At 54.8% G+C, this 26,884-nt stretch overlaps 1 protein-coding gene across 2 annotated transcripts; it reads left to right on the forward strand.

Annotated features, from left to right (window-relative positions):
• Positions 1 to 170: 170 nt before the first annotated feature.
• Positions 171 to 26,884, forward strand: LOC100589243 (tyrosine-protein kinase ZAP-70). 2 transcript variants are annotated; one of them, XM_003279222.4, is made up of 14 exons: positions 171 to 271; positions 513 to 591; positions 11,090 to 11,512; positions 12,132 to 12,292; positions 19,906 to 20,044; positions 20,148 to 20,235; positions 20,319 to 20,365; positions 20,565 to 20,616; positions 21,538 to 21,730; positions 22,268 to 22,474; positions 24,503 to 24,695; positions 24,787 to 24,927; positions 25,025 to 25,137; positions 26,393 to 26,882. In XM_003279222.4, the coding sequence occupies exons 3-14, from the start codon at positions 11,111 to 11,113 to the stop codon at positions 26,514 to 26,516; spliced, it is 1,860 nt and encodes a 619-aa protein (XP_003279270.2). In that variant the 5' UTR covers positions 171 to 271; positions 513 to 591; positions 11,090 to 11,110; the 3' UTR covers positions 26,517 to 26,882. The 2 variants fall into 2 exon arrangements, with proteins under 2 accessions (XP_003279270.2, XP_012358168.2); XM_012502714.2 differs by lacking the exons at positions 171 to 271; positions 513 to 591 and adding an exon at positions 11,895 to 11,933 and having other exon boundaries at positions 11,507 to 11,724; positions 26,393 to 26,884.

Raw genomic sequence — 26,884 nt, forward strand, 5'->3', positions numbered from 1 at the left:
CCCATCTCTCAGTCCCATCCTGCAGCTGGGCAGGCAGTGCTGGGCCCCGGAAATGCCCTCTGCCTCCCTGGAGCACGTGGCCTGTGATTTTCCTTGAGCACAGCACTTTGTGACTTTGATGTAAACATCAAACACAGCCCCCTTTCCTGTCTTCGCATCCAGGAAATAGGTTAGTTTCAGACAAGCCTGCTTGCCGGAGCTCAGCAGACACCGGGCCTTCCGGGCAGGCCTGGCCCACCGTGGGCCTCAGAGCTGCTGCTGGGGCATTCAGGTAAGCGGCTGTCCTCGGGCCTTCTGCCTGTGTCCTGCCACCAGGGCCACCCCAGGGGGCTCCGGTGGGAGACCCGGCAGAGGGTGAACCCCCCCATCCATGAGTGAGAAACCCTGGTGGGGTGTGACATCCTCCCCCAGAGTGTGTGCGGAGAGTGTGAGCGGCAGGGCCTCCCTCTCAGGCTGGGGGCTTGGGCTGCAGGAAATCCAAACTGGCTTTGTAAGCCTGATTCCTCACCCAGAGCCGGCTCTCCGTTGGCGTTGGGACCAGAGACCCCACAAGTGGCCTGTTTGCCTGGACATCCATCTGTACATCCCCAGGTAAGTGGTGCCTGGGTGGAGGGGCACCTGGCCACCGTCTCCATGGTGGGCTGTGTCTGGAGGAGGAGGACAGAATATTAACTGGGAGTCAGGAGGTTGCTGGGAGGACCAGGAGGACTGGAGGACTGGGCTGGGTGGTGACCGGCTGGAGATGGAGGCAGACAGGGCTTGTGGCCATGCTGAGGGAAGCAGCTCCCCCTCCAGAGGCTTGGCTGAGCGGGGCTGTTCAGGGGACACGGTGAGACCTGCTCGGTCCCTGGGCTCCTTCGGGGCCCTGTCTTGCTGCATCCTTGGCTGGAAGGAAACCTCCAGAGAAAGTGCATGTGCACTCTGGCCCCCAGGCCCTGTGAAGATGAGGGGGCTGCTCACCAGGGCCGTGAGCTCCATCAGCAGAATGCTGTGATTCCTGTGTGGAGTCCAGGGCAGGCTTGAGCATTTGTAGGCAAGCTCAGGTTAGAGGAAGACCTGGAGAGAGAAAGAGCAAAACACCGAGTTCTGCTCAACTGCTGTGTGTTCTCAGCAAGTTGCTTGGCCTCTTTGACCTCAGTTTGTGCATCTGTTAAATGCACATGCAGATATGGGCACCTGGCAGGTGCCTGGTTCCCGACTGTTGGTGAGAGGCTGGGAAATGTGTCCCAGGTAGGAAGGATCCCTGACAGAAAGGAACAGGAGTTCATGAGGTGAGCAGCTCGAGATGATTAATTACTCTCCTCTTGGTTAGAACAACAGGCAGACAGGAGGTGCTTAATAATGCCTTGCTGAGAGATGAGGGTCAGGGACTCCTCAGGTGCCACCTGTGAAGGTGCCTCCTGCTGAATCCAGAGCTTTCTTTTCCTCTTCTCACCAGCCCTCCAGCCTCAGCTCCGCTGCCCTGACAGTGTTGCGGGTGGGGGTGGGGGGTGTTGATGTGCACACTCTGGAGCCTGGGGGCCTGGCTTCATATTCTGGCTCTGCCACTCACCAGCTGTGTGACTGGACCAGTCACCGCATCTCTCTGTGCTTCTCTCCCAGGGCTCTCGGGAGGATAAAGAGTGATTGTATCCATACTGCCTGGCACATACAGGTGCTGCAGAAACGTCTCGCTAAAGCCCTCATTGTCCTCATAGCTCTGGGTGGCCTCGGGCTCTGGACTCCACAGTTCCTCTATACTCTCCAGGGCTGCAGCACCCAGACCACCCCGTGCTGACCACTCCCTGCTCCATCCGAAGGTACAGGGTTAAGGCAGCCGTTCTCATCAGAGCCAATTTTGTCTCCTCCCATCTCCCTGGGACAGTTGATAGTGCCTGGAGACAGTTTGGGTTGTGACCCAGCGGGTGTTACTGGCATCTAGCAAGTCCAGGACAGAAATCCTGTGAACAGCCTACAAGGCCCAGGACAGTCCCACGCTGTCCCATTGCCTCTGTCAGCCCCTATCCTCCTGACTCACACCACCTTTTCCCATCTCCCTTTTACGTCACAGAGCTTGAGACCCAGAGAGGGACCGCTGCTTGCTGAGGTCACACAGGCAGTGGAGGCCGGAGTTGGGGGCCTCACTAGAGGGGCGGTGGAGGGGTATTGTTCAATCAACAGACACTTAGAGAGTGTGCTGGGTTGGGGAATCTGACCCTGACCCCGCACCAGCCTGGCTCTCCAGGGTCTCCTAATAGACATTTGCTGGAGTGGTCAGTGCTGGCTGCTGCATTAGACAGACCTGAGTTCAAATCCCGATGGCCCCTTGCAGGCTGCATGTTCTGAGCGTGACATTGACCTCTCCGAGCCTCAGTTTCTTTAGCTGAGGAGTGGGATAACAGTTCCCACCAAATGGAGTTGTGGTGAGAATTAGAATAAATGGCTAATGCTCACGAAGGGTAGTGCAGTCCCCAGCACAGAGGCTGTTGTGGTTGTCCTTACACACTTGACAAATATTTGTTGGGAGGAAGCAGGAGCTTCCATAGAAAACAAGACAGAGCCGTGGGCCCTTCCTCGGGGATCTCAGCCTGGTCAGGGACCGAGGAGCAGAGACAGAGGCCATCAGGGCTGTGATGTGGGAGGATGGGGACCCTGGAAGCCTAGGGGAGGTGCCTGACCCAGGCTGGGGAGGGGGCGGGGCTCATGGGATGCTTCTGAGAGGATGGGACAATGGAGGAGGCCTGAAGCCTGAGGCCCAGGAGAAGGATGCAGCGCAGTTCTGGGCCGAGGTAACAGCCTGTGGCCAGGATCCTCAGGACGGGCCCCTCCTCTCCCGCCATCCCCCACCCAAGGAAGCCCTTGTGGCCCCTCACCCCTCCCCAGGTGTCAGGTTCCACCGGTGCTCAGAGGCGTCCCCACCCATCCCAGCGGAATGCAGACCTTTGTAGGTACCTGGTATATTGAGCACCTACTCTGTGCCTTGCTGGTATGGGTAGGGGAATAAGACAAAGGCTCCACTCCCATGGTGCTTACATTCTGGCAGGGACAAATGTACTATGTCACCAATAGATACAATATCATCTTTTAGGTGGTGAAGAACAATAAAGCTGGGTCAGGGCTAGAGACAGAAGGAGAGGCTATTTTAGAGAGGGAGGTCAGGGAAGGCCTCCTGGAGGAGGTGACTTAGGCAGAGACCTGAATAAAGTGGAAGGTGTTGGGGGAAGAGTGTCCAGGCAGAGGGAACAGACAGCACAAAGGCCCCGAGGCTGCACCATGCCTGGTTTGTCCAAGGGACATGAACGAATAACACGAGGAGGCCCGTGTGGCTGGAGGGGAGTGAGTGGCGGGGGGTGATGGACATCACGAAGGGCCTTGGGGGCCACCCTGAGGACTGGCATTTTCACCCCGAGTGAGGTAGGAGCCTAGAGCTTCAAGCAGAGAAGAGGAGGATGTGCTGGCATGACGGGGACCAGCAAGTCTCACCCCAGGGAGTCCCTGTAGCCCCAGTGCCGGGTACCTTCACTGGCCCTGCTTTCCAGAGGAGGTCTGGCGGGCTTCACTCGCTGCTCAGGCTGCACTGTGACCATGTAGTGGGTCCACGATTCCACGATTTGAATCCAATCCCTGCAGTCAGGAAAGACATATGAAGGAGGAGCCTGTCGCCATGGCTAACTGCAGCTGTGTGGCTCATGGTGTCACCAAGCTGGCATGTGCTGATGACCAGTGCCTATGCTGCCTCTGTTGGTGGGCACAGGTGGCCCAAGCACAGCTGGGGGATTAAGGAGCAGGAAACACGGCTTCAGAGGGACTTAGGGTCTCAGGCAAGGACTGGGGGTTCAGAGAGAGAGAGAGAGAGCCAGGAGCTGGAGTGGGAACAAGGTGGTGGTGGGGCAGTAGGAGGAGGTGGGGCAGTGAGGGGCTGGGACCCCATTCCTGCAGAGCCTTGGGTGGGGACACGTCAAGCCTCTGGCTGGGGGGACATGCGGAGCCTCTGGCTGGGGGGACACGTGGAGCTTGTGCTGCTCTTGCCCGCTCCCACCGGGTCCAGTGGCTTTGGTGTGATACCTCTGCTCTGACGATGGGCATGTAATGGGGGCTTTTGATGCCCAGAGAATGTTCTGTGAAACAGTAGACCTTCAAGGCTTTGCTGATTAGGTGTGGGAATTAAGTGACGCTGAAAGAGGTCCTTCCATGTGGTCTTCTCGGAGCCTTTAATGTGCTTTTCACAGCATTTGAAACTGTATTTGACCCCTTGACTCTTTTTTCCTTTGAAGCATGTTTGGGGAATCTGATCTGTCCACAACAGTTGTAATCTAGCACTGCCTTTACCCAGGGAGGCCGGGTGAATGGTGGGATTCCAGGCAGGTCCTTCTGACCAGGCTCCAAGGCTTCCTCCCATTGTCCTCCCAGGGCCTGGGCTGTGACCATGGGGCAGGTGCCCCGTGGCTGCTCTTCTGTGATCCTGGGGCTGTAAGCCCTGGGAAGGCCAAACTAGGATCTCTGAACCATGAGCTCAAGAGGAAGCCAGCGGCGGTCAGCCCAGGGAGAACCGTAGGCCAGGCTTGGGGAATGGACAGGCTCACTGGGGACTGAGGGATGGGGCTCCTAACCCAAGTCCTGCCCGTTGGGGTGGCCCAGGCAGGTCGAGGGCTGGGGTGGGTCTCATGGTGGGTGTGTGTTCTGGGAGGGCCACGAGTCTGCAGGGACACAGCTGAGAACAGAAACATCTGATCCCCCGCCTGGGGTCTGGGGTCACCCCCCAGGGAGCTGCAGATCAGTGCAGCTCACTGACAGCAGACACTCCTGCTAGCCGCTGCATGGCAAATGCTCCTGCCTCTTGCCCCTGGACTTTTCATCTCTGCCACCTCTGCCCACCTTCTCTAGCCTCCCCAGCATCTCTGGCCATGGGGTCCCTGGGAACTTGGGCCCCATGTTTTACTAGTGAGGACAGTCCAGAAAGGCCCCAGGGGTGGAAGAGGAGGCACCCACCACCCGACTTGACTGCTGTGGGGTGGTGCTTGTGATTACGGTTGTCCTTGTGGGCAGAAGGACAGGGAAGCTGGGACGCAGCCGAGATGCCCAGGAAGAGAGCCTGCCTCTGGGACTCCTTAGCCTTGGGTCATAGATGGCAGCCCTGGGCTGGGCGCTGAACCTCCCTCATCTCCTCCTCTGCCCTAACTTGCTTCCAGCTACCCAGGCTGCACCTGCGGCCACGTGGGGAGGAGCTTCTCAAACTCTGTTGGCGACAGTTTCCTGCCACAGCTTCCTGCCCCAGAGACCAGCTTTGCTAACCTGCACCCATGGTCCTTGGACAAGCCCTCAGTTTTCTGCATCATCCTGCGTCCTCATGCTTTATGGGAGTGGCTCCATGAGTCTTCAAGGAAGGGTTGGCTGGGTTGGAGAAGATGGAGGGGAGAGGGAAGGGTGCACTGGGTGGAGGGTGCTGTGTGGATGAAAGTATGAACATCCATTTGAAGGAAGGCAAGTAGCACAGCTCAGCTAGGGCAGAGGGCTGGGGAGATCCAATGCAGTAGCCAGTAGGGTCTTGAGCAAGGGAGGCCTTGGGGAAGAATTGCCAAGGAGCAACTTGCAGACTCTGGAGCTCAGCTCTGTGGAAATAGACTGTGGGGTTCAGCCAGCCACAGGCAGCATGAGCGTGCCATCTGGATCTTAGGTTGGTTGTATTAATGGAAACAGTTGGTGGAGATCAAAGGAGATGATGCCAGCACCAACCGACCTCAGTCGGGCAAGAGATCTGGGCTCTGGGAGAGGTGGGTGTGGCAGCATGTATAGCTACTGACAGGATGACCCAAGTAAGGCAACGGGGGTAAGGAGAGTGAGCAGGATGGTCAGAGGGCAGAGGCAAGCCCGGGAGTTTGTGAAGGACCAGAGAGGTCTGTGAGGCTCAAGCAGGAGGGAGGAGTCATCGGTGTCAGCCACTCAGGGGACCCAGGATTGAGGAGGTCACAGAGTGCTTGTCTGGTGCCCACAGACTGCCAGGGGTGCTATCAGTGCTGGAGAACAGCCTAGGAGGTGGGCGCAGACCAGGTCTGGCTGAGAGGCTGGGAGTCAGGGATATAGAGACAGGAGTGTAGACAGCCCTTAATCACTTTTCCTATTTTCATTAGCATTTTTAGTGTCCATTGTGTTTGTAGCTTCCAATTCCTTTCCCCTTTAATTAAAAATTTGGAGTATAATTTACATACAATAAAATTTTTATATCATTTTAGTGAAAAATTCTGAGATCTGACAAATGCATACAGCCCAGAGACTACCACATCAATCAAGATACAGACTATTCCCCCGAATTCCGTCCTGCCCTCTGTCGTCACTCCTTCCCCGACTCCCAGCACCCAGCAACCCCTGGTGCGTTTTCCATCCCTATAGTTGTGTGTGGAATCACACAGTTTGTAGCCCTTGGAGCCTGGTTTCTTTCACCCAGCCTGAGGCCTTTGTGATGCATCCACGGAACTGCGTGTCTCTGTATGCTGTTCCACTTATTGCTGAGTAGAATCCCACTGTAGGCATGTCCCACAGTGTATCTTATTCATCTGCTGGGAAACATGTAAGTTATTCCTAATTTTTGGCAATTGTGGCTAGAACTGCTATAGATGTTCCTATGTAGGTTTTTGTGTGAATGTAAATTTCCATTTCTTTAGAGTGAATACCTAGGAGCCTTCATGACTTTTTTTTCTTTTTTTGAGATGGAGTTTTGCTCTGTTGCCCAGGCTGGAGTGAAGTGGTGTGATCTCGGCTCACTGCAACCTCCACCTCCTGGGTTCAAGCGATTCTCCTGCCTCAGCCTCCTGAGTAGCTGGGATTACAGGTGCCTGCCACCATGCCCGACTAATTTTTTTTGTATTTTTAATAGAGATGGGGTTTCACCACGTTGGCCAGGCTGGTCTCAAACTCCTGACCTTAGGCGATCTGCCCGCCTTGGCCTCCCAAAGTGTGAGCCACTGGGCCCAACCCTTAATTTTTGTATTTTAATGGAAACGGGGTTTCTTTTTTTTTTTTTTCAATTTAGATGAAACCATTTAGATGGAAGAAGATGCCATCTAGGACTTCCATAGGTAAAGAGAAGTCAGTGGCTAGCTTCTTTTTTTTTATTAATTTTTTTTGCACACAAAACAATAAACATTTTCTAAAAATACATACAAACAAAAAGATGCATATCAAACATATTAGGAAGGTTGCACATGGGAAGACGGGGAATAGAAATGGGGGGTGGGAATTAAAGAAAATAAATGAGAGAGGGACTTTGTATGGATCAATGATAATAACTCAATCCTCTATTTGACAAAGAAGAAGGAGCAGGAAGAGGAAGAAAAAGCAAGTGGGATAAAGGATCAGAAAGGGAGGAAAATAGAAAAAATTAGAGTATGACTCCAGGGTAGACCTGTTTTGTTGTCGCTGGGTTGGTTGGTTGGTTTGTCTGTTGTATTTTTCATATGTTTCGCCATGTTGGCCAGGCTGGTCTCGAACTCCTAGCCTCAAGTGATCAACCCACCTCGGCCTCCCAGAGTGCCGGGACTACAGGTGTGAGCCACCACGTCCAGCCCCCACATTGCGTCTGGCCTCCGTGGTAGACCTCCCAGACGGGGCGGCCGGGCAGAGGTGCTCCCCACATCCCAGACGGGGCGGCCGGGCAGAGGCGCTCCTCACTTCCCAGACAGGGCGGCCGGGCAGAGACGCTCCTCACTTCCTAGAAGGGGTGGCGGCCGGACAGAGGCGCTCCTCACTTCCCAGACGGGGCAGCCGGGCAGAGGCGCTCCTCACTTCCCAGACAGGGCAGCCGGGCAGAGGCGCTCCTCACTTCTTCCCAGATGGGGTGGCCGGGCAGAGATGCTCGTAACTTCCCAGACGGGGCGGCCAGGCAGAGGCGCGCCTCACTTCCCAGACGGGGCAGCCGGGCAGAGGCGCTCCTCACTTCTTCCCAGACGGGGCGGCCGGGCAGAGGCGCTCCTCACTTCGGAAACGGGATTTCACCGTGTTGGCCAGGCTGGTCTCAAACTGCTGGCCCCATGTGATCCACCCGCCTTTGTCTTCCAAAGTGCTGGGATTACAAGCGTGAGCCACTTCACCCAGCCGCTTCATGACTTTTTAAAAACACTCTTGTGGAATGGTGACCTTTTTCTCCAGGTGGAGCCACAAATGCAGTCCCTTGTGAATCTCTGGAACACCCACCTGTCTGTAACTGTTGGGACATCCAGGACCCCCCTCAAGCTTGGCCCTCCCAACCTCACTGTCACAATTAATCGGGTTACAATGCAGATCCTGGCCCCTCCTCCAGCTACTTGGACCCAGACCTCACCTGATTCCCATTCCAGTACCTTCCTGTCAGCTCCAGAGCCCATCCCTGGACACCCAGGGCAGAGGGAGCTTTCACAAAAGCATTCATTTTACCCGTTGGTTGTATTTGCATAACTAAGAAGGGCACTCAAAGTCAATTCTCCAATGCAAACTTATGCCTGAATAGCCTTGCTGGGCCTATCTTAGTAGAGAAACAACTCATAACCGCTATGGAGAGGTATTTTTTCCCAACATTCTATGAAAACTTACAAATATGCAGAAAATAGAATTAACTGTACACCAATAAGTCACCCGCTAGATTCTCCAGTTTATGATTTGCTGTAATTGCTTTATCACGTACAGTTGATCAACACTGTTTGTGGAGTTCTTCTTTGTGAGTTCGCCTACTTGTTAAATTTATTTGAAACCCTAAAACCAACATGGCACTTTTGTGGTCATTCTCAGACATACAGAGTGGCAAAAAGATGAGTCACTCGATACACATGTTCCCACCGAGGCTGCACAAGGCAAATGCTCTCATGCTGCAGATAAGTGTCTTTTTCATGTTCTTTTTTTTTTTTTTTTTTTGAGACAGAGTCTCACTCTGTCGCCCAGGCTGGAGTGCAATGGCGTGATCTCAGCTCACTGCAACCTCCACCTCCCAGGTTCAAGCAATTCTGCTTCAGCCTCCCGAGTAGCTGGAATTACAGGCACCTGCCACCGTGCCAGCTAATTTTTTGTATTTTTAGTAGAGATGGGGTTTCACTGTGTTGGCCAAGATGGTATTGAATGCCTGACCTTGTGATCCGCCTGCCTTGGCCTCCCAAAGTGCTGGGATTACAGGCGTGAGCCACCATGCTCGGCCTATTTTATCTTTTTAAAGAGTTTCGCCTATTTTATCTTTTTAAAGAGTTTCGCGCTTGTTACCCAGGCTGGAGTGCAGTGGCCTGATCTCGGCTCACTGGAATCTCCGCCTCTTGGGTTCAAGAGGTTCTCCTGCCTCAGCCTCCCAAGTAGCTGGGATTACAGGTGCCTGCCACCACCTCTGGCTAATTTTTTGTATTTATGGTGGAGACGGGGTTTCACCATATTAGCCAGGCTGGTCTCGAACTGCTGATCTCAAGTGATCCACCCGCCTTGGCCTCCCAAAGTGCTGGATGACAGGCATGAGCCGCCGCACCCGGCCTCACATATTTTGAATGTTTTTGCTTTTTGTTGGTGATTTCACTGGTTAACATGGCCCCCAACCATAGTGCTGAAATGCTGTCTAGCATTCCTAAGGGCAAGAAGTCTGTATGTGCCTTATGGAGAAAACATGTCAGATAAGCTTATAGTTACAGTGCTGTTGGCTAAGAGTTCAATGTTAGTGAATCAACCATGTATATTAAATAAGGTGCCTTTAAACAGAAACTCACAAAAAAACAAGGTTATGACTTGATCAGTTGATGAAAATGTAAACAGAGTTTCCTAGAAACCTAACTCTGTATTTCCCCTAGGAGGGATAGTTCTATATTTGCTAATTCAGTGTTTGCGTTGACTTTATAGAACTACAGAGAACAGGAATCAACTGTGTCTATCTGGCTGTCTATCCTTTTATCCATCCCTCTCGCTCTGTTCGTCCATCAGTCAATGTTACTTTTGGGATGCTCTCAAATTCGATTACAGTGCTCAGTTCCCATCGCTCCTAAACATTTCTGCACGCAGATCGTTACCTAGGGTTCAATATTTTATGTTTCTTTTTTAATTGAGGGAGGGCAAATACAATGTAATGAACACATCTTAAGTGTACGTTCTCTTAGTTTTGGGAAAATCAGACACTTGGGTAACCCGTCCTGTGAATATACAGGACGTCACCATTACCCCAGAAAGTTGAGGGCAGGCAATTTTAAGTTATCTGCCTTACCAGATATCCATCTGTCTAAATAGCCTTAATTCCTCCTCCCCTCAATCACACGTTTTGTTTAATAGCTGTATCAGAGTTCACTTTGAGATTAAACCCTAATGTATTTAACCAGTCCCCTAGGGATGGATATTCAAATTAGCGTATGCGCTGTAGAAACTTGCGAAGGAAGGCAGAGGGCAGGGCGAGGGGGCCTGCTAAGGCCAAGAGGAAAGGGTCAGCGGAAGGGACAAGGGAGGCTGAGAGGTAAGGCCCTTGGGTGAGCAAAGCTGGGTGCGGCCCCAGGGCCTCTGCGCATGCCGTCCTCTCTGCCCAATGCACTGTCCCGCGCGCTTTTTGAAAAGTTGGCTCCTCCTCCTTCAGCCCTCCACTCAAATGCTAGCTCCTCGGAGAAGGTGACCATCCTAGCTACAGCCACCTCTTCTCTCTCTTAATGTCACTCCACTTATTTCCTTTGTAATGCTGACCTCAATCTGTAATTATTGTTTTTGTTTCTTTCTCAGTTTATCTCAGGGCTCTTCCTCCTTAGAGTGTTGCCTTCGGGAGGGCGGGGTGGGACCGCGTCTGCCTCAAGCGTGCTTATCCCCAGCACCGGGCCCGAAACACAAGAATTCAGCACGTCGTTGGGACATGAAGGGATGGGTACAGGTGTTGGTGCTTGGGGACCAGTTGGCATTCCTGGGCGTCCACATAATGTCTCTGGAAAGTCAGATGGGGATTTGGGACTTCTCGATCTGTGCCCAGCAGGCTGCGGCTTCTCTCCAGGTTGACTCTGGCACAGAGCAGACTCTGCCCCCTTGGCGCTCTCAGCCTGCGGCACTGATACTCTCCACGCGGCGTCTCTCGCGCCGTCTCTGGGCCCAACGCACCGGGTTCAGGAAGGCCCTGATGTGCCTCTGACCCTCTGTGAACCCGCAGGTTTGGGGAGGCCCAGGGGCGATGCCAGACCCCGCGGCGCACCTGCCCTTCTTCTACGGCAGCATCTCGCGCGCCGAGGCCGAGGAGCACCTGAAGCTGGCGGGCATGGCGGACGGGCTCTTCCTGCTGCGCCAGTGCCTGCGCTCGCTGGGCGGCTATGTGCTCTCGCTCGTGCACGACGTGCGCTTCCACCACTTTCCCATCGAGCGCCAGCTCAACGGCACCTACGCCATTGCCGGCGGCAAAGCGCACTGCGGACCGGCAGAGCTCTGCGAGTTCTACTCGCGCGACCCCGACGGGCTGCCCTGCAACCTGCGCAAGCCTTGCAACCGGCCGTCGGGCCTCGAGCCGCAGCCGGGGGTCTTCGACTGCCTGCGCGACGCCATGGTGCGCGACTACGTGCGCCAGACGTGGAAGCTGGAGGTGAGAGCGCGAAGAGGGGCAGTCGAGGGTTTTGGAGGATAGGAGGGAGGAAAAGGTCGTCTTCTCCATTCAGTCCCCTTTGGAAGCTGGAGAGGTGGGGCACTGGTTGGGGAAGAACCTGAAGGGAGGCCTCAGAGGCAGGGGCTCCGTGGTGGCGGTCGCCTTCCGCAGGCTGAGCGATGCTATGGTGCTCTACCATGCCAGATGGGAAGGTGGAGGTACGCACTGGGCCGGGCGAAGGCGAGGCTTGGAATGGGGGCGGGGCTGAGAGGAGGGTGCACCGAGCTAGGGTGAGCCCTTAGGGTAGGGCGGCTGTCCGGGAAGATGGGCTGTAGTCTTCCACAGGCTGAGTGACACCACCATGCACAACTACCTGAATTAGGTCTTCAAGCTGGAGATGCGCTTGGGGCCGGGCTGGAAGGTGGGGGTCGTTCCTCCCTAGCTGGATTGGGGAGGGGACCACGGAGATGGCGCGGAGGTGGTCCTCGCCAACCTGCATAACACGCGCCAGGGACGCCTGGGTTGGGTGGGGAGTCCTCTGGGACGGGGGTCCCGGAAGGGGGTTCCTGTGGCGAGCACTTGGCCACACCTACAGACCTCCTCACCTCTCCTTTTCTAGGGCGAGGCCCTGGAGCAGGCCATCATCAGCCAGGCCCCGCAGGTGGAGAAGCTCATTGCTACGACGGCCCACGAGCGGATGCCCTGGTACCACAGCAGCCTGACGCGTGAGGAGGCCGAGCGCAAACTTTACTCTGGGACGCAGACCGACGGCAAGTTCCTGTATGTGGGGCCCGGGGTTTGGGTGCGGTGAGGATTGGGGCTCTTTGGCAGGGATCCTGGGGACTGGGGCAGACGTGAGCGTGCAGGTGGGCCGTGAGGGTGTCCCTGTGCTCACATGTGCAGGTGGATTGTGTGTTTCTGATGTGCAAAGGGACTTGCACGTGGGGAAGCAGAGGCAGTGACTAGGAAAGCCTCGAGTCAGTCCCTTGGCCTGGCTTGGAATCCCGCTTCCACCACCTGCTGGCTGTGGCCGTTGGGCAGGTAGCGGACCGTGTTTGCCTGCCTCAGTTTCCCTTCCTTCAATCAACATTTACTGAATACCTACTGTGTACCAGGCACTGAGGACATGGCAGTGAGCCAAACAGACACAGTGCCTGTCCTCATGGGGCAGGTAGACAAGAAAAGGAATCAGTAAAATAGAGACCCTGTCAGATGGTGGTAAGTTCCGCGTGTGCAGGTGGGGAGGCGGCTGCAGTTTTAGATTAGGTGGTCAGAAGAGGCCTTCCTGAGAAGGTGACTTCTGAGGAAGGGGAAGAAGCTGAGGAGTGAGCTGTGCAGCTTTCAGGGGGATGGGTGTTCCTGGAAAATGCAATGGCAAGTGCAAAGATCAGGAGGCAGGAGTCTATTTGGTGTGTTCCAGAAACATTGTGGAGGCCATGTGCCTGGAGCTGAGTAAGTGAGGGGGAGAATGGGAGGAGGTGAGGGCAGGGCGGGGACTTTAGCTTTTCCCCCAAGTGAGGTGGGGTCCCCGGGAGAGTGTTGAAGCAGCCCCCTCTAACTGTCCTGTGGTTGACAGCAGTACCTCCCCTCAGGATCCTTTATGAGGATTACATGAATTAATACGTGTGAAGCGAGAGTATGGTAACTGATATAGGAAAAATGTGGTAAATGTTAGCTTTTATATGTGGGTGAACGTGCGTGTCTGAGCCACAGCTAAGGCCGTGTGGCTATTTGTGAGTTTGTTAATGTGAAAAAAATCTCTCAAAAGCTCTTTTTAAAACTCTGCTGAGTGTTTGACAGCCCTGCTGGGGCTGTTGCTCTCTGGTTTGGACGCGGGATCTTTTCTGTAACAGATGGTATCCAGGTGCAGCTGAGGTCACTCAGTCCTCAAGACACAGATAAATTGGTGCTGCCTCTTTCCCATGACCTCAGGAAGCCCAGTGTTTTCCCCCAAGAAATCTGTGGGGACAATTCCTGGGCCTTCCTTCTCGTGAGTGCTTCTTGGCCTGAGCCCCTGCCTGGCAGATCCCTTGGGTCGTCTGCCTCCCCCAGGGCTGTTTCCTCTCCTGAGGTCGACCCACTTGGAGGAAATGACCACATCCCTTGATTTTCCTCACCCATGTGAAGTTTCTGTAGATTGCCTGCAGGCCTCTTGCAAGATGCAGCTCCCTCTCCAAGATTCTGTTGTGGGCTGATAAAATAACTCTTTTCACCCTACCATACAGATTCAGATTTAGGCTGTAAATTGGAGTGGAGTTTCCAAGGCTTCTGAGGGAGCTCTTAGATTCATATTGCAGATAATACTCAGTTGCCGGCGCAACTTCTGAACAGGACAGGGCTGTTTTCTCTAAGAGGAAACCTTTGCATTTGTATCAGTTAGCTTTTGCTACATAACAAACAGCCCTAAGATTTATTGGCTCAAAATGACAGTTTATTACTCTTCATCATTCTGTGAGCTAACTAAGCAGTTCTGGTTTGGATCATCTAGGCTGGGCCTGAATAGGCTGGGATGGCCACACTCACATGACTGGCCATTGGCTCAGTGTCACCTGGGTGATGGGGATGAGCTGGCCCAGTGTAGCCATCATCCAGCAAGCTAGCTGAAGCTTGTTTGTGTGGTGGTGGTGCAGGGTTCCCAAGATCAGTCAGAGAGGAGAGGGCAAGTTCAAGCCTTTTTTTTGTGTAATGTTACTGATGTCCTAATGGACACAGCAAGTCATATGACCAAAACCAAAGTCACTGTAGGGAAGGGACTCCTAAGGGAGAGGAATGCAGGGAGCCATTTTTACAAATGGTTGGTTGTAGGATTGGACGAAGGAAGTTGTTGTGAAGGTATGGGCATTGTTAACATGGGTGTTAGGGGCTGTCTCTCCTTCCTTTTGGACTGTCAGCCTGAGGGCAGGGCCTGCCCTGCTGCATCTGGAGGGCTCCGTCTTGCAGTACGTGGTGATGGCTAGTCCAGGTGTTACCCACCTTCCTCCAGATGTTGCATCACCCCACCCCAGGTGTGACCCTCGCCAAGATGTTACTAACGTTTGCTCACACGTCTCACATGCTCATATCCCCCTCGTCCATGACACGCTACCCCAGGTGCCTGAGAGTCCAGGGGCTTTCCCCAGGCTGGACATGTGAAGAAGGCTCTAAGCCCTTCCTATTGATATAGCTGATTCTTTCCTCCCATCTCTGCTTTCTCTTTCATAAAATGTAAATTCATCTGTCTTTGATTTTATAATCTGAGTTTCTTCTCTGGTTTCCCCCTACATCCCCAATGTAGCTTTTCATCCCCACCGTCTCTGCCTCTCTTCTGTCTCAGTTTTCCTTTCTTCTTCTCTCTTTCCCTCCCCACCCCCATCTCTCTTCCTCATCTTGCACTCACACACACACATACAGGTCATGATTCTGCCACTCCAGTGGCTTAAAACTTTCCCCCAGATTCCCTAAAGCCTCCTGAGAGTGGCAGAGGATTCTAGGGGGTGGGAGAGTGAGAGGAGGGTTGAGCAGGTGGGATTTGGGCCCCTGTTCCGGCTTGAATGATGACAGCCGCTCAGCTTTGATCTGTTTGCTATCTTAGGCTTCCACACACAATGTTGTGTGACAGAGGTTTCACTGCCCAAAGGAAAAGTTCGAACAGTTTTTGTGTAACACAGCAGAGCTCATGACAGCCTTAGAGTTAACCAGTCTGCTGAGATTAGAGGAGTCTCAGGAGAGCCAGGGCCAACAGCTTTAAGCAGCTGTCTGTGCATTGCCTATCAGACTGGCATGCAGTCTCCCAGGCAAATAGGACCAGCATTGGCAATGGGAGGGTATGGCTAGGAAGGAGAGATGCCCAGCATCTGGGCATAGCATAGAGTGTGTGGCTGGCAGTGAGGTCCAGAAACAGCTGGCACAGTGGTATGAGGACAGTGACTCATTCTGGGTAAATGTCAAGAGACCAGAAGCAGCTACAAAGAGCCAGGCTCCTGGAAAATTAGGGAAGGCATGCTTTGAAAAGAAACTGTGAGAGCTTCTTCTTGTGGTTCCTGTATTCTATAACTGCTTTCTCAGGGCTCGGGGTGTGAGAGAAAGACACGTGCCACTCAGGCCTAGGGTGAAGACCAGGACCATGCTTACCATTGAGCACAGTTCATGGTTGCCAAAGAACGGATTGAATTGTACCCAAGGCTATGCACTGCCAATGCTGGCTTGTTTCTGTGTTATTGGCAGCAATTTTATGGAACCGGCTGATTCGACTTGAAAAGAAACTTGCCCTGGAAAGGGCCTTTAAGATGGTACATTGTCAAGTGTTTCTTTTTTTGAGACAGAGTCTTGCTCTGTCACCCAGGCTGGAGTGCAGTGGTGCAATCTCGGCTCACTGCAACCTCTGCCTCCCAGGTTTAGTGATTCTCCTGCCCCAGCCTCCCTGAGTAGCTGGGACTACAGGCGTGCACCACCACGCTTGGCTAATTTTTGTATTTTCAGTAGAGACGGGGTTTTGCCATGTTGGCCAGGCTGGTCTCGAACTCCTGACCTCAGGTGATGCACCCGCCTTGGTCTCCCAAATTGCTGGGATCACAGGCGTGAGCCACCGCGCCTGGCCTGTCAAGTGTTTCTTATCCTCTCCTGGACTGCAGACCTCTTTGGAATCCCACTGACTGCCCCTTTCACAATCCCCCAAAACATATTCACCTCAAAGACTTTGCAGACAGTTATACGAGATCGTGATTGGTCCTGAATCTCGTCCTTGGAACCCTTTTCAGGTCAAGAAGTTATGATTTAGACCAGTTACCTCATTTTATACATAAGGAAACCGAGGCACAGCGAGGATAAGCAGTTTATTCAGGGTTTCACAGATAATCTGTGACAGAGCTGGGTGTTAGTCCTAGGTAGCAATTAACTGTAGAGTCAGAAATGCATCTGAATCCTGGCTCCACCTCCTACCTCTTACCAACTCTGCAATTTAGGCAAGATACATAAACTTGTGCCTCAGTTTCCTCATCTTCAAAATGGAGATAACAATAGTACCTACTTTGTGGGGAGTGCTGTGATTATAGGACAAATATGTGAGGAATTTAGAACCAATATCTTAATAAATAAATTGTAGCTCTTTTTTTTTTTACAATCGTGAACCAGAGACAGATGTAGCTCTTATAGATTCTATGTATTATTTTAAGAGCAGAGATACAAGTTGATTTTTTAGCCTGTACTTCTGGCTTAAGTGCAAGTTCCAACTGCAAGAACAAAGAACTGCCACTACCTAGCATTTTTTTTTGTAAATCAAGTAGAACTTATGGTACCGAAATATATGTGGTGATAACACCAGTGTCTTAGCCTGTGTGGTTATTATCTGGGAATTTGCGGCTGCTCTTTATGAACTCACACGTCTCTTTCCAAAGAGTGTATTGGTTAGTCTTTGCTGTGTAACAATGTGCTGTATTCATACCCTGAAATGTAGTGGCTTAATACAATGGTCATTTACAGCCAAGTGTGATGGCTCACACCTGTAATCCCAGCACTTTGGGAAGTTGAGGTGGGCGGATCATCTAACGTCAGGAGTTTGAGACCAGCCTGGCCAACATGGTGAAACCCTGTCTCTACTAAAAATAAAAAAATTAGCTGGGCGTGATGGTGGGTGCCTGTAATCCCAGCTACTTGGGAGGCTGAGGCAAGAGAATCACTCGAACCCGGGAAGTGGAGGTTGCAGTGAGCCAAGATCGCACCATTGTACTCCAGCCTGGGCAACAAGAGCAAAACTCTGTCTCAAACAAACACCGGTTATTTATTCAGTCTTGTTTTGCTTGGCAATTTGGCTGGTTGCTTGGTAATTTGGGCTGAGTTCATCTGGGTGCCTCTTCTGCTGGGGTTTTGAGCTTACTCATGTGGCCACAGCCAGCTGGAAGATTGGCTGGAGCTGGGTGGTCTCTGGGATGGCCTCACTCACATGAATGGCTATTGGCCACTCACGTAGGGTGCCTTGGTTCTCCTCCATGGGCCTTCTCTAGCACGCTAGCTTGGACTCATTCCCATGGTGTTTGGAGAGCTGCCAGGAAAAGCAAGAGAGAGCAGGCCAACCTCAATGCTCAACCATTTTTCAAGCCTCTGCTTGTGTCATGTTTGCCAACATCCTGTTAGCAAGGCACATGGTCAAGCCCTGCTTCAGAAGACAGAGGAGGAGACCCCATCTATTGATGGGAAGAGCTCCCTAATACTCTGGCTGTTTTCCCCCAGTATTCCACATGGAAGTTTAAATAAACAAATAAGGAGGAAATTATTAGTTCCAGAAGAAAGAATGAAAGAGACAGACACAGGGCCCGGCTTGGTGGCTCACGCCTGTAATCCCAGCACTTTGGGAGGCTGAGGCAGGAGGATCACGAGGTCAGGAGATTGAGACCAACCTAGCTAACACAGTGAAACTCTATCTCTACTAAAAATACAAAAAATTAGCTGGGCATGGTGGGGGGCTCCTGTAGTCCCAGCTACTTGGGAGGCTGAGGCAGGAGAATGGCATGGACCTGGGAGGCAGAGCTTGCAGTGAACCGAGATCATGCCACTGCACTCCAGCCCGGGCTGCGGAGCGAGACTCCGTCTCAAAAAAAAAAAAAAAAGAGACAGAGGAGGGGAGATGGGAGGGGAGGTTTGCTGTTTGCTGGTGAGTGGCTTGGCATTGAGTCTCCGTTGTCAGTTTAAAACTTCAGGTTGTGAACCTTAGGAGGTGTTTTCACTTCTCACAGTCCCTGGAGACCATCACCTCCAGGCTAGCCTGCCAGCTGCCTCTGACTTCCACAGCTCTGAGACCCCCAGGGCCAATAGCCCTCCCTCCTCACTGGAAAGCTGCACTTAACAGGAGCTTGTGCCAGTGACTCAAAATAGGAATGTTTTGTGGGAGATGTTGACTGGTGTCACTGTGGGGTTTCACATGATGGCATTGCATCTGCTGTTCCAGCCTAATGTCTCTGTGGGATGTTTGTTTCCTAATTTGTGGTGGAGTTCTCTTCCTTGCCCTTTTGTGTGCCCTCATTGCCCCCCACCCTGATTTCCCATCTCTCCACGTTATCTCCAGACTGTTGCGGGCTAGCCTGGGAACTGCCCCACCCTTCACTGCACTGTACTTCGGGGAACGTGCTGTCCGGGAATGGAGAGGATGGTCACAGCTGCACCTCTCTCCCTCACTCAGGGGACATTTCCTAAGGAAGGGCCTCATTGCAAGGTGGGCCCATGGCTGCCTTGCTCACTGCTGTATCCCTGCGCTCAGAACAGTGCCTGGCCTGTCAGTAAAGACTTGTCCAGTGAATGAACATCCGCAGGCAGGGCCAGGCCTGGTCTGAGAATTTGCACTGTGGAGGGTGCAGCTCACAGGCCATCCCAAGGGCTCTTCTGTAGTGCAGTGCAATCCCTGAGATCAGGAGTCGGCTGCTTCCGGCCTCCACAGCTTCCACGGGGCCAGCTGTCCTCCCTCCTCACTGGAAAGCTACACTTGACCCTGCAATAGAGGCTTGTGCCAGTGACCCCAGACAAAACTGTTTTGTGGGGGATGCGACTGGTGTCACTGTGGGGCTTCATGCGAGGGTGCCGGTGTCTGACACTAAGTTGGTCTGTGTTGCGGGGGGATGTGTGTACTTAGGGCTCGAGGGGATGGGGGGACAGTTTCTCACCCCACAAATGCACCACCTTTGAGGGGCTCAATTCCCATCATAGACATGGAAGATTTATATATTTATTTTGACAAAATTCCAGCAGAAGGCAATCGAGGGTCTCATTCTAGGAAAGGTCCATCTATTATGGAACTGGTCAGTCTTGTGATGAGAAAGTGACTTCTTTTGATTTGCACAGGGGTGCCCTGTGAGCTTGTCCTGGAGCTGCGCCTACCTGTGTGGGTCTGTGTGGAAAAGGCTTTCTCTCCCCAGGAGAATGGTGCTAGGTCTACCTGTTGAAGGCTCTGTGTCTGTTGTAGAAGGCCAAGTGCCCCCCATGGTTGGCTGACTGTGTGGCTGAGTGTACGCCAGTGAGTGCATCTGGATGACTATCTCCCTGTGGATGGAAAGTGTCTGGCCATGGATGGCCAACTGTTCAGCCATGGGGGACCAGGTGTTCCCCAGTGGATGGGTGTCCCCCTCCTCTGTGGCTGGGTGTCCACCGTGGGGGGGTCCGGTATTCCCCGTGAATGGCCATCTGTTGGCTCTTGGAGAACAGTGCATTTTCCTGGGAACACAGCCATGGCCCCTCCACCACCCTCTGCCACTTGGCCCATCATCAGCAGATCTGGAGGTGATGGGGGCCTGGCCTGGCTTCCCCAGTCCCTGCAGCTTCTCTGCAAGGCCCCGGGCTGTGGAGCCCATAGGGGGTGTGGGGGGAACCGGGGCACAGTAGGAGGCCCCCAGGTGGCTCTAGGGGTTACATCCCCTCCCTTCCCCTGCCAGGCTGAGGCCGCGGAAGGAGCAGGGCACATATGCCCTGTCCCTCATCTATGGGAAGACGGTGTACCACTACCTCATCAGCCAAGACAAGGCGGGCAAGTACTGCATTCCCGAGGGCACCAAGTTTGACACGCTCTGGCAGGTAGGCCGCCCATGCAACTTGTTCTGGGAGATGCTGTGCTCGGATGGGGTGCCAGGCTCTGGGGAGGAGAGGAGCCTCTCTGCTAGCTGCCTGCTCCCTGCAGCTGGTGGAGTATCTGAAGCTGAAGGCGGACGGGCTCATCTACTGCCTGAAGGAGGCCTGCCCCAACAGCAGCGCCAGCAATGCCTCAGGTGACTGCAGCAGCAGGCGGGCGGCGGGTGGGGGTGGCAGGAGACCTGGCCCCCAGCCCTCACTGTCCCTTCTGCTCCCCCAGGGGCTGCTGCTCCCACACTCCCAGCCCACCCATCCACGTTAACTCATGTGAGTTGGGGGCACCTGGAGTGTGGCCTTGGGGATGGAGCTGGGGGGTGGCTGTGGGGGAGGCTGGGATGGAGGCTGGGGTGCCTGTGGAGTGGAAGTGCTCTCTCTCCACTGTCTCTGGGAGTCCTCAGTAGATATGGGTCTCATGAGAGGGGATGGACGTCCCCAGCTCAGGCCTTGCTGACCCTGTGGCCTTTAGCCTCAGAGACGGATCGACACCCTCAACTCAGATGGATACACCCCTGAGCCAGGTGAGCAGGCAGAGGTGGGGATGCGGGTTGGGGCTCATGCCAAGCCGAGAGCAGGGTCCCTGTCGGGGCTGTGGGTTTTCATGGGGGACGCTGTGGGCCGGGCCAGGCTGTGGCAGTTGGCTTGGTTAACACCTGTGCACACATGTGCCCCCACCCATCACACCTGCCTGTGCGCATGTACGTCCCAGTGTGTACTGATGTGCAGGGAGCACACTTGGCCCTGCCTGAGGCTCCCCAGACATGTTTGTTGAGCGCCTACTATGTGTCAGTCACGTTCCGAGGTCACTGTGTGTATGAGCCACTGAACCCTCCTGACATGCCTTATGAAGTGGCTATGGTGATTAACCTCACTTTACAGATGAGAGAGGGAGGGCTCTGTCTACGGGGATGTGAGGCAGTGGTGGAGGCGGGATGTGAACCCAGGATGGGCCCCAGAGCTCACATTCCTAAAATGCTCTGCTGCAGGTGCTCCTGTTTCTCATGGAGCTAAACATGTGTGTGCACAGAGAAGACACAGTTACATGTGCACCCAGAGGCTCACTTTTGGAGGCCTCGTAAATGTGGCTGTGTGCTGCACACGCAGACAGGGACAGGCCCGGCCATAGGTGTACACGTACAAATGCACACACATGCACACCCCAGCTGGCACAGTAACGGTGCCACGTGGATACCAATGCACATGCCCCTAGAGTCCACCCTCATGTGGCTTCACAGGGCTTCACGGGGCACCCACAGCTGTGGCCATGAGTGTATGCCAAGTGCCTGCGTGTGGATGTGCAGGAACATGCATGGGCACCCACCTGCCTGGGCATGCTCCAGGGACGGCACCCTTGTCTGGGGCAGGTGCTTGTGGGGGCTGAGGCTGCCGTGCTCCCCACGCCCCTGCCCCTGACCTGGGAGTGTACGGCTGTGTGTGCCCAGCGCGCGTAACGTCCTCAGACAAACCGCGGCCGATGCCCATGGACACGAGCGTGTATGAGAGCCCCTACAGCGACCCAGAGGAGCTCAAGGACAAGAAGCTCTTCCTGAAGCGCGATAACCTCCTCATAGCTGACATTGAACTTGGCTGCGGCAACTTTGGCTCAGTGCGCCAGGGCGTGTACCGCATGCGCAAGTATGGCCGCCCCTGCCGTGGTGGGAGCATCACCGCCTGGGGCAGAGGGGAGTGGCTTCACCAGGCTGTGGGGTGGGAGCCAGGATGTCTGTCTCACAGCAGTCTGCCTGGGAAACAGACTCTGGGGCAGGACATTGCACGCTGGAGGATTCCCTGAGAGAGCTTGGGACACCTGACGGGGATGGGATGGGGCCTGGGCAGGGGGAGGCTGTGGAGCTGCAGTTCCCAACCCAGGGGAGCTGCAGTGGGGTCCCCGATCCCTGAGTCCACTGGCCCCTGACAGGCTGCCCCTGGGTAGGGTGTCACTTTGGATTCTTTTTGGCGATGGGAGGTTCCCGGTGAGCGATCCGGCTGTGAGCCGTCCTCAGCAGACGCTCCCGGCTGCAGGGACATTGAGCGCCTTGGTCCCAACCTGGGTGGCGACCACAGTTGTCTACCGCACAACTCAAGGGAGAAGAGAGATGGGTGGGTGGGGGTGTGGGGCCAAGCAGGGCCGGTGACCCTCGCCGACACGCCTCCCGTGGCCGGGTCTGGCAGGAAGCAGATCGACGTGGCCATCAAGGTGCTGAAGCAGGGCACGGAGAAGGCAGACACGGAGGAGATGATGCGTGAGGCGCAGATCATGCACCAGCTGGACAACCCCTACATCGTGCGGCTCATTGGCGTCTGCCAGGCTGAGGCCCTCATGCTTGTCATGGAGATGGCTGGGGGCGGGCCGCTGCACAAGTTCCTGGTCGGCAAGAAGTGAGCACCGGGTGGGCCTGGCCATCGGGTGGGTGGGGCCGGGGCTCATCCTGGGCATGGTGGACACGCATCCGCATGCATGAGTGTGTGGGGAGCTGGGGCACTTTCACACCGTTGTGGACACACTCGCATCCTGCACACCCACACCCATACCCACGCCTGCAAAGCAGAGCTAGCCCTCAGTCTGCCGTTGCACCACGGCGGCAATAACAGTGTCTACCTCCAGGGCCCTTGCGAGGATCGAATGAGTCGGCACCTATAAAGGGCACTGCTAGGGCCGGGTGCGGTGGCTCACGCCTGTAATTCCAGCACTTTGGGAGGCCGAGGTGGGTGGATCATGAGGTCGAGAGATCGAGACCATCCTGGCCAATGTGGTGAAACCCCGTCCTTACTAAAAATACAAGATTAGCCAGGTGTGGTGGCGGGCGCCTGTAGTCCCAGCTACTCAGGAGGCTGAGGCAGGAGAATCGCTTGAACCCCGGAGGCGGAGCTTGCAGTGAGCCGAGATTGTGCCACTGCACTCCAGCCTGGGCGACAGAGCGAGACTCCATCTCAAATAAATAAATAAAAATAAAGGGCACTGCTAGTAAGAGCTTTGTACACGTCAGCTGCTCCCCAGACTCCCTGTGCCAAATTCATGGCCCCTGGGAAAGTACCCATTGCCAGTTATCTGGAACCTGCCCTTTGTTTATGTACTGCATGGTTTTCTATTTTTAAAGTTTTTTTTTTCTTTTTTTTAAAAGAAACAAAAACGAAGATGTGACAGAGATCACTTGTGGCCTGTAAGGGCTAAAATCCTTACTATCTGGCCCTTTACTGAAAAGTTTTGCAGTTTAATTTGTGGTCCCTCATCCCCCCAAACTCTTACCCTCACAGACACAAGTTCTGCGCTCCCCAAGGCACGTTTTTACTGATCTGTGCCCTCCGGCTGGTGCACACACCTTCCCAGTGTGCCCCTGGCTCCCACACTCAGTCATTTGACAGGTGTTTATTTGACAGTTTCTCAGTGATAGGAACTGTTAGTAGCACTTGGAATTCATTAGCAAATAAACAAGGCAGAGATCCATGCTCTGTATTCTGGTTGGAGGAGAGAGACAATAAATAACAATCCTGATGAAATCTAGAGCATGTGGGAAGATAGTGCTGTGGACACAAACCTGCTGCAGTTTCAGGGTGTTGGGAGTGTCAGGGTGCGAGGTGCAGTGAGCAGGGAGGTTTGAACAAACTGAGGGAGGCCGCCATGCCCAGACATGGGGAAGGGCATTTCAGGCAAAGGGCACCACCTATGCAGAAGCCCTGAGGTGGTCCCGTGCCTCATGTGGTGCGGGCAGGGAGGGGATAAGCAGACCATGCCAGGCCTTGCGGGCTGCCAGGAGGACTTGGAGTTTTACCCTGAGTTGGGTGGGAGCTTAGGGGGTGCTGTGAGCAGAGGAGGGGGAGGACCCGACTCAGGGGCAGAGGGGACAAGACAGTAGGAGACAGTGAGGAGGGAGCAAGGGCCTGGGCGGAGCTGACTGTTCCTGTCTAGGGGTCCAAGTGAGTGATGCTGTGGCTGCCTCCTGGTGGCAGAAGCAGAGATGAGGCGTGCAGTGGATTGTGGAAAGATTCTGATGCCAGAACTGCCAGGGTTTGCTGACGGATTGGGTGTGAGAGAAAGAGGAGCTGCTGGAGAGGACAGTGGAGGAGCCACGAGTGTGTGCACATGGGGACGGGGACAATCAGGCCACATTATCTTTGAGATGTCTGTGAGACCTCAGCACATCGAGGGTGCAGGCAGAGGTCTAGACTTGGGAGTCGTAGCGTGTGGGTGATCCCTAAAGCCTTGAAAGTGGATAAAGGCAGGGGTTTTGCCTGTTTTGTTCACCGCTGTGTCCCCAGCCCCATGCCTGGCACACAGCAGGTGCTCAATAAGCGTTTTTGAACACATGGTCACCTGGCTCATGCCCAGCTGGGTCAGAGAAGCATGCTTTGCTCCTGGGAACTTGGCTGGTCTTCTCCCAGCTGACCCCGCCTTCCCCACCACCCCAGGGAGGAGATCCCCGTGAGCAATGTGGCCGAGCTGCTGCACCAGGTGTCCATGGGGATGAAGTACCTGGAGGAGAAGAACTTCGTGCACCGTGACCTGGCAGCCCGCAACGTCCTGCTGGTTAACCGGCACTATGCCAAGATCAGTGACTTTGGCCTCTCCAAAGCGCTGGGTGCCGATGACAGCTACTACACTGTGAGCCTCTGCCCCTGTGATTCCCGGATGGATGGGATGGGTGGGTAGAGGGTTCCCGAGCCCTGACCTGGCAGCATCTCCCCCTCCCCAGGCCCGCTCAGCAGGGAAGTGGCCGCTCAAGTGGTACGCACCCGAGTGCATCAACTTCCGCAAGTTCTCCAGCCGCAGCGATGTCTGGAGCTACGGGGTCACCATGTGGGAGGCCTTGTCCTATGGCCAGAAGCCCTACAAGGCAGGTGCAGGCAGAGGCGGGTGGGCGGTGTGGTGGGGAGGGGGAGGAGGAGGAGGACCCTGGTCACTCACAGGTGTCTTGGCCCGGGCTTGAGCAGAAGATGAAAGGGCCGGAGGTGATGGCCTTCATCGAGCAGGGCAAGCGGATGGAGTGCCCACCAGAGTGTCCACCTGAACTGTACGCACTCATGAGCGACTGCTGGATCTACAAGTGAGTGCCAGTGCGGAGGGGACCCGGCTGGGCTGACCCCTGGAAAGTCCTGGTGCCCAAAGAGTTGATGTCAATATAACTCTACCCAATGTCATCCCACCCAAAGCCCTTCAACCAGTTCATGGCCTTTGCAGCCGCCCCCTACCCCCACACCCAGCTCTCCGACACACCAGGGTTTGCTGTCCTGCTGCAGTGTGCCACACCCTGCCACCCCGCCTGTGGGCCTGTGCCTCAGCATCTAAAACCTCAGCCATCGCTCAACACATGGACCCTACAACATGCAAACAGGTCCATACTCTGCTACTCAACCTATGACACTGACACTCAGGGCATGAGATGATTCTGCAGTACCCAACACTCCAGTCCCCACCAGCCAGCACGCAGCACCCAACTACCAGACAGGCGAGCACTGAGGTACCAAATACTCATCTATTCCAGCCCCCACCTCTGCCTGGTTGAAGCCTAACCTTCAAACATCTCAACTCCTAACACCATCAGTATCCCAACTTCCCATCAGACAACAGGCAACGCACCCCCAGACAAGCAGACGCCCTAGACTGCCCATGCAATGTGTGGACACTCTAACGCATGACCCCCCATCAGCCAGCACTTAGGACACTGACACCCAAACACCCAAGCAGCCCAACAGATAGACACCCTCTCTGGCCGGCCTGCCCTCCGGCGACATGTGTTAATTCCACCTCCATCAGGAAACACCCCAGTAACCAAAGAGGCTAGCACCTAGCACCCCAACACAGTCCATGGATACCCCATGCACAGTACCGTTAATACTGCCACTCCCCCCTGGCCAGACCCACTGCCGTGCTCCAGGCTTCTGCTGATCACCAGCCTCGCACTCCCTCTCATCTAAGCCCTCGCCCAGCACACTGATACCCTGGCCCCGGGTGCATGCACAGAGCATCAGCTTTCTGTATCCCAGGTCCCCATTGTCAATAGCTGCCACTCTGACCCCAAGTCCACTCAGTCCCTGAGTCCTCACTGGTCAACGCTTGGTAGAGGGTCATCCCAGCACCCTGTGTGTGGGCAGCTCTGCCTCTTAGGCTGTGCGGGATCGCCCGACGCTCTCACACCCCAGAGGCCTCTCCACCACCCAATGTCCTGCCACCCCAACAGCCCTGCTGACTTTCTGAGCCCCGAAAGTCTACCTCAGCCAAGCACAGTGCATGCCAACCCACTGGTGAAGCTGGGTCCCGGGGGCGTGGTCAGCAGCCTGGGTGTACCCCACCCCCCACAGGTGGGAAGATCGCCCCGACTTCCTGACTGTGGAGCAGCGCATGCGAGCCTGTTACTACAGCCTGGCCAGCAAAGCGGAAGGGCCCCCAGGCAGCGCACAGAAGGCCGAGGCTGCCTGTGCCTGAGCTCCCACTGCCCAGGGCCTGCAGCCCTCCACACCGGCTCTTCCCAGCCCTCAGCCCCACCCCAGGCCCTGCAGTCTGGCTGAACCCTGCTTGGTTGTCTCCACACACAGCTGGGCTGTGGTAGGGGGTGTCTTAGGCCACTCCGGCCTTGCATTCCTTGCCTGGCCCCCTGTCCTCTCTGGCTGGGAAGCAGGGAGGCCCGGGAGGGTGGGGCTGTGTAGCTTGTCCTGGGCTGCTGGCTCCCGGAGGGCCCTGAGCTGAGCTCGTTGCTTACACTGATGCCTTCCTCTGGGCCCTGACATTGGAGCCTGGGCGTCCTCAGGTGGTCAGGCGTAGATCACCAGAATAAACTCAGCTTCCCTCTTGTC

The sequence above is a fragment of the Nomascus leucogenys genome, chromosome 14 (genome assembly GCF_006542625.1).
Source record: "Nomascus leucogenys isolate Asia chromosome 14, Asia_NLE_v1, whole genome shotgun sequence".
In the NCBI taxonomy this organism is placed as follows: domain Eukaryota; kingdom Metazoa; phylum Chordata; class Mammalia; order Primates; family Hylobatidae; genus Nomascus; species Nomascus leucogenys.